At 44.3% G+C, this 6,976-nt stretch overlaps 1 protein-coding gene across 1 annotated transcript in view; it reads left to right on the top strand.

Moving 5' to 3' along the window:
- Window positions 1-33: 33 nt before the first annotated feature.
- The window catches only part of DNAH8 (dynein, axonemal, heavy chain 8), a 272,357-nt gene continuing 265,414 nt past the window's right edge, over window positions 34-6,976 (top strand). The window contains exons 1-3 of the mRNA XM_005873788.2: window positions 34-356; window positions 459-593; window positions 5,703-5,787. Of these exons, the coding sequence (XP_005873850.1) occupies window positions 126-356; window positions 459-593; window positions 5,703-5,787 (451 nt within the window). The 5' untranslated portion in view covers window positions 34-125. The remainder of the gene's footprint in view (window positions 357-458; window positions 594-5,702; window positions 5,788-6,976) is intronic.

A 6,976-nucleotide genomic window follows, 5' to 3' on the forward strand; every position in this document is an offset into this window, starting at 1 on the left:
CCGGAGAGCCGGCTCCGCCCCCTCCGGGAGACGCGGCTCCTCCTCCAGCCGACGAAGAGGCTCCGCAGGCAAAGTCCCCGGGAGAGGCCCCCTCCGGAGAAGATGCGGCCTCTTTTGCTAGAAAAATGCCTTCCTCTATTGGAAGCGATATTCTGAATCTCATTCCTTCTAGTGAAAGGATACTTTTTCCCGAAGACGATGAGGAGGAAAAACAGAGAGTTCGCGCCAGGCCCGGGCCCCGAACGGTGCAGTCAATGCTTTCTGAAGCACTTTCACAGTCTTCCCATAGGTCGTCCAAATACTTCCGAAGTATGAGTGGCATTCCCAACCTACAGGAGACATTGAAAGAGAGACAGGTTTTGCTTACGATTCATAAATGTCACTTTTATTTCAAATACAAGAGCATTGTTAGCTTTTCTTTATAACTACAGTGTTTACATGTGGTGTTTATTCTTTAGGCAAGGTTTAGAGATGCAAGGGAAAGCCGAAGACTGCAAATTGACCCTTCATACAAATACTTATTTGAAATTATATCAGAAGTTCTTGGCCTGGACGTAGTAGCCGTCGAAGAATTACTTTTGGATTGCCCAACTGTAAGTTTGTCTTGTCATTCTTTTTCAAGTTGCTCTTTGGAGAAGTGATTGATTTAAGAAACTGGAGTCATGAACCACAATACATTTATTTTATTTATTTAATATATTTTTATTGACTTTAGAGAGGAAGGGAGAGGGATAGAGAGTTAGAAACATCAATGATGAGAGAGAATCATTGATCAGCTGCCTCCTGCACGCCCCCTACTGGGGATCGAGCCTGCAACCCAGGCATGTGCCCTTGGCCAGAATCGAACCTGGGACCCTTCAGTCCGCAGGCTGACGCTCTATATCCACTGAGTCAAATCAGCTAGGGCTAACCACAACACATTTAGAAAGAGAAGGTTGGAAGTTCACTGACTAGAGAAGCTTTATTTATTATTTTTTAAAAAAATATATTTTATTGATTTTTTACAGAGAGGAAGGGAGAGGAATAGAGAGTTAGAAACATCGATGAGAGAGAAACATCCATCAGCTGCCTCCTGCACACCCCCTACTGAGGATGTGCCCGCAACCAAGGTACATGCCCTTGACTGGAATCGAACCTGGGACCCTTGAGTCCGCAGGCCAACACTCTATCCACTGAGCCAAACCGGTTAGGTGAGAAGCTTTATTTTATAGAAATATAGCCAGTTGGATGATATTTCTAGTTAGGTCTACTGTTGAGAAGGAAGAAAAGAGAAGAGTTAGCAACTAGAATTTGGCTAAAATTCTAATTCAAAATGACTTTAGAAGTTAGAGAAATAGGCAAGCATAGGTAGAGTAATGTTTTAAAAGAACAGGTTGTAGAAACTACATATGTAGATCATTTGGGAAATCTTAGCTAGGGAACAGTGACCAGTGCCTGAGCCTGGTAGAAAACAACGAGGCGATTGCCAGACATTTCAGCGTGCCAGGGCCAGCCCGGGATTATGCCTGCTTTTCTGACATAATTATTAACAGTTCCTCCTTTCACGCCTAAACGGGTCCCATTTTTGGATGATGAATTTATATGGCCACCTAACTATACTGATAGATGATAAGCTGCGACTTTCCTAGCAGCTCTTAGAAGCAGTATCATGTGTCCTGTCTGGTAGCTCTGGTTCTAAACTGATTCTCAACAAAATTACTACTGATCATGAACTACTACTAATAAAAGGCCGCTTGAGCATTTTATCGACTATTGGAGTGGAGTGGGCTGGAGCCCCAGCAAGACTGTGAGCAGATACATGCTGGTGGTGAGCTGATGGTCCCACTGAATGCACTGGTGAGAGAGTTGGGTGGGTGATGGTAATGTGCTGAGGCTGTCATCATCAGGGTCTATGCACCCTGCTTTCACAGGGACCAGCGAATGTGGGCAAAACTCGTTAGCTTGCTCTAGGAGCCACGATTCTGTGGAATGGCTCCTAAAAAAAAAGCCTCTCTCTTGCTTGATGCAATGTCGTGTGTTGTCAAGTTCTGGAAAGTTGTCTGCCCTTATAAAACTTTATCACTGGCAGTTCCCGGACAGTGTGAATGGGATTACGTATTTTCCAGCTCCCTTAGTGTGTTACATAAGATGGGGAACGTGATTGATGCAGAGAGATCAATACCTTTGAGCTATTTTAATGGCGAAAGTTAGGAAGATGCATGGAGACGTGTACACAAAACAAGAGGTGCCATAGCAAACACCTGGAAGTAGGGTCTGGCTTCTGAGGCCACCAGAGTTCCCTGCGGGAGAGTACAGGTCTAGTCAAGGTTGGCTTCATGGGCATGCAAGCTGGATAGTTAAACAGGCCCCTGTGCCGAAGGGCCCTGCAGTGGGTTTAGTGACCTTCTGGCACATCTTGAAATTCTTAATTTTTAAAATAAGCAGTCCTGCACTTACATTTCAACACTGGGCCCCACAGATTCTGCAGGCTGTTTTGGCTGTGGATGACTCCACTCCTATGGCAAGAGGTTTCTCTGTGTTATTCTCAAGTTGTTTCCGGTGTCTTGTTTTGCTTTGTTTTTTGCATGTTTTAATACTCTCCTGGCCTCCCTTCCCTACTGGTTATTTAGGTTCCTTTGGCAATTCTCGTTATGTGTCTGCACATTCTTAAACTCAAGAAAGTGGTGCAACCTCCCCCCCCCCGACAAGGACCCCCCCAAAAACAAACAAAAAAACACAACAAAACCCCTATACACATTCCTGAGCAGATGACTATGAGATGAAGAAAAAGCCAGTTTCTAAAAACATGTTTCTCAGGAGGCCCAGGCTTCAGGCCTGTCCCAAGGACCATTCCTGCACTTGGTAAAGGAGGAAACCAGATGGGGAATCACCTTGTTTCACCTGAAAATGGTTAGGCCACACATTTTGGCTGACCCCACAGTGGAATCCCAGCAGTTCTGCAAAGGGCTTAGGCATGGACACTGGGCTTGGCCAGTGCTGTCAGGGGAGGACAGCTGTCAGGACTAAGGGAGATGCGTGCCCGCAGAGCTGGCCATCTCACCTTTCAATATTTGTTCCCTGGCTTTCTGGACTGGCGTTCTGTGCCTGGAGGAAGTCTTCCTCACGGGCTCGCATGCTAGCCAGGAAGGGGGAGTGCCACGTGTCTGCAGACCCTTCCTCTTGTCATTCCTGGAGTGTGTCTGTGTGGTTATGCTCGTCCGTGAAGGCCATCACAGACCAGGCCAGACACTGCTTAGGCTGCGAGGAATGGGAAATCTAGTTCTTGAGGGAAGAATCAAGACAGGAAAGGTGATGCCTTAAGAAATGTCTGTGAATTGCAAAGCCACAGTGGAGGGAAGAAAGGATAGCCAGGAGGAAAAGCAATGTCAAAATCTGGGAGAGATGAGAGCACTTATTTCATCCAAAGGACAAGGTAAGGGCATGCAGTACATTTGCATCAAACTTGGTGGACAGGTGAGTAAGAAGATGGAACGAGGAACAAGGGGTGTAATGGGTTGGTGTGGTGGTTGAGAAAACTGTATACGGAAACGTTTTCCGTGTATGTGAAGCCTGGTGCGAAAGCAGCTTATTAAGAGCACCCCAAAGCTGTGGACAGCAGAGGGTATAGTTATATTGTTTGCCTTCAGACCTATTCTCCACTTTGCGTCACCCTTCTCTGTGGCCTGGAAGGATGACCTCTCTGGAATCTATCACCTGGGCTCCCTTGCTCTGTGGCTTCCAAGTGACTCAGCCACTGGGAGACACCAGCAGGAGACTGGAGGGCAGAAGGGGGAGAAGTCTGACCCTCCCCACTTGGCCTTGTGTCTGGCCGTGGTCGTATCCTCCTGTAACTACAGCTCCTCCTGAGCGGTCCCTCTCCCACAGCTCCAGTTCTCAACCTGCTTTCAGCTACACCATTCTCCCCGTGCCTACCCTGTCAGGCCTTGGGTGCTACTGGGTTTCCTTTGTTGCCTGCCCTGTTACATTGGTGCTAGTGCCACAGTTTCCCTTGACTCTGCTCTGGCCTCTAGAAGTAGCCTCTTTATTATGAAGTTTCTTTGAAAACTCTTTTGCAAGGTTGTGGTGTAGCACAGATGAACTATTTGTAAAACATTACATATTATAAGTGAATTTTACATCTGCAGTCATGATCTTGGCCCATGACCACGTTCACTCTGTTGGTCTCAGGAGGACAATGTGTCTAAAAAAGAACTGAGTGCATTTGGTATTGTGATCTCTTTTTATCGCAGTCAAGTGCTCTACTTCTGAGAATTTGTCTGCTTTCAAAGCTGAAGGGACATAAAAGTCAGACGCAGCAAGAAAGTATTTATGGAACTGGGGAAGAATGGCTGTGCTGACAGCTTTTGTATCTTTCAGGTTACAACCTGAAATAATTGTGCAAGAGAGTCAAGTTTATGTGTGAGGTGGAAGAGTAGAAAATTAAGGGCTAGAATCTTGCACATAACTGTGGCTCCTTTTCACCTCCTAAGTGGTGGTTCCCAAACCCGGTCCCAGGACCCAGGGCATGGGCACCACCTGGAACCTTCAGGCCCAGCATTCTGTATTTGTAAAAAGCTCTCTATGTACTGCTCTGATGCGCACTTCCGTTTGAGAACCATTGTCCTAGCGCAATGGTTCTCAACCTTGGCTGCACATTAGAATCACCTGGGAATCTTTTTAAAATCCTGATTTCTGGGCCTCATCCTCCAGAAATTCTGTTTCTTTGTTACTAATGTTGTGGCCCCACCCATAACAAAGAAACAAATTCACTGAGGCACAGTTTAGAAATCCTGTTAATCACACTCTGCCCTCCGGGAGAGGCTTTGCCAGACCTGGGATACATCCCACATGTGGCCAATAAGTGAAGAGAAACCCACTGCCCAAGAGAGACACTTAATGTATGAAATCAGTGAAGTGGGTTCAGTAACTGTATTTCCCAAATGATGTATGAGAGGTTTTGTTTACACGATCTGTTTAATTTTCCAACTATTAAAATATTACACTGACTCATAATTAAATAAGAACTTCATGCTCATAAATATAGAAGACTGTCATTATAATAATTTGTTTTATATTAGTTTGGCTACAATATGGGTCAAATTACAATTGCTAAAAACATCATTACTCAAATAATTGGCCAAATGAAACAATTAACCTGGCAAGTTTTCTGTTCCCCAAACCCACTTTTAAGAATTTTCCTTTCCCTAGCCAGTTTGGCTAAGTGATTAGAGCATCAGCCCATGGACTGAAGGGTCTTGGGTTTGATTCTAGTCAAGAGCCCATACCTCAGTTGCAGGCTCAATCCCCCATGTGGGAGGCAACCAATCAGATGTGTCTCTCTCACATCAATGTTTCTCTCTCTGTCTCTCCCCCTTCCCTTCCACCCTCACTCTCTCTCTCTCTCTCTCTCTCTCTAAACAAACCAACAAAAAACAAAACCAAAACAAAACAAAACAAAAAATCAACGAAAAAGATATCCTCTGGTGAGGTTCAGAAGTAGAATTCACCCTATATTCTACAGTAATTTTGGGGCTAAATTAGTTCAGATTCTAATCCTGCCTCTGATGTGCCTGTCACTGTGTATCATGAATAAACTGTTGGAGCCTCTTTTTAATCTACAAAATGATGAAGATTAAAGTATGTAAAATGCCTAACACAGGGCTTGGTTCATTTTATTGTAGTACCCTAGTCATTTTATTGATTTTTTTTCTTTTATTTAACAGCTGGAACCACTTACTTATTTTTTTATGAAAGATGGTTGTAAGACATTGAAATTCTTGTACCAGGAAGGAGACGCACCCGGCCTGGGTAAGGATGTTTTCCCGGGTACGGTGCTGGCTAGTCGTTCATAAATGTTAAAGTGCAGCATGCCTTTTCTCTTGTACATGGGAAATCTTATATTCATAAAGAAAAGTTATCAGAAGCTTATATCTTAAAAACAATACATTTTAAATCCAAATATATACGTTTCAGGTATTAATGATGATTTTTAAAAAAATGTATTTACTTTTAACAACTGTCAAAATGTTCTCTGTATCTATGAGTCTGTTTCTGTTCTGCTTGTTTGTTTGTTTATTTAATCCCCACTAGAAGATACATTTATTGATTTTTAGAAAGGAAGGGAGGGAAAGAGGGAAAGAGAACCATCGATGTGAGAGAGAAACATCTATTGGTTGCCTACCATATGTACCCAAACTAGAGATTGAACCTACTGATTGAATCCCAGATGTGTGCCCTGACTGGGAGTTGAACCAATAACCTTTCGGTGCAATGCTCAACCAACTGAGTCACTCCATCTGGGCTACTATAATGACTTAAGGAGAAAACATCCTTATAGAAATCACTGACCTCTCCTGGGGAATACAGATTTTCTCTAGAATTTAATTGGATTTTCCCTGAAACAGGCGGAACCATTTTGTACACATGTTCTCAGATGACTAGAAATAGTCACAAAACCACCCAAGAGCTCAGCAGCCGCTCCCTGTGGTTCTGGGCACATCTGTCTGCTGCAGCGGCCAGCTGGAATATCTGGCTTTCCCTACTGTTCTCATTATTCTTAAAATAATGAACAGTTTACCAGGTAGTTAAACCTTTGTCTTAATAACGAGGTGCATAGGCCATCCTTTTGGCCTTAGACTCCTCACCTTCCAGACCCTGTGGATTTCATCTTTAGTGTGCCCCTCCTATTGGTCCCTTTTTGCTTTAAACTCTGCTGCCTTGTGGCTGGCCCGTACTTCATGCCTGCCCTAGTATTCCAGATTGAAAACCAGTATCTCTGTTACCAGACTCCTCCTCTGATGTTCACACTACTTACTCCTGCCAAGTCATTCTTTCCTTGTGGTGCAAGTTATGGGATTGGGTCCAACCCCTCATTTATCCGCTAAGACCCACGGTAACCTGTTTGGTCTGATTTCCTGTTCTTCCAGACATGAGTCTTCTGCTCTCTGTAAGCCGGTCCCTTCATTGTTTTCTGTTCATACCAGAGTCATTTCTGGGA

This window comes from Myotis brandtii, unplaced genomic scaffold (genome assembly GCF_000412655.1).
Source record: "Myotis brandtii unplaced genomic scaffold, ASM41265v1 scaffold420, whole genome shotgun sequence".
NCBI lineage: Eukaryota > Metazoa > Chordata > Mammalia > Chiroptera > Vespertilionidae > Myotis > Myotis brandtii.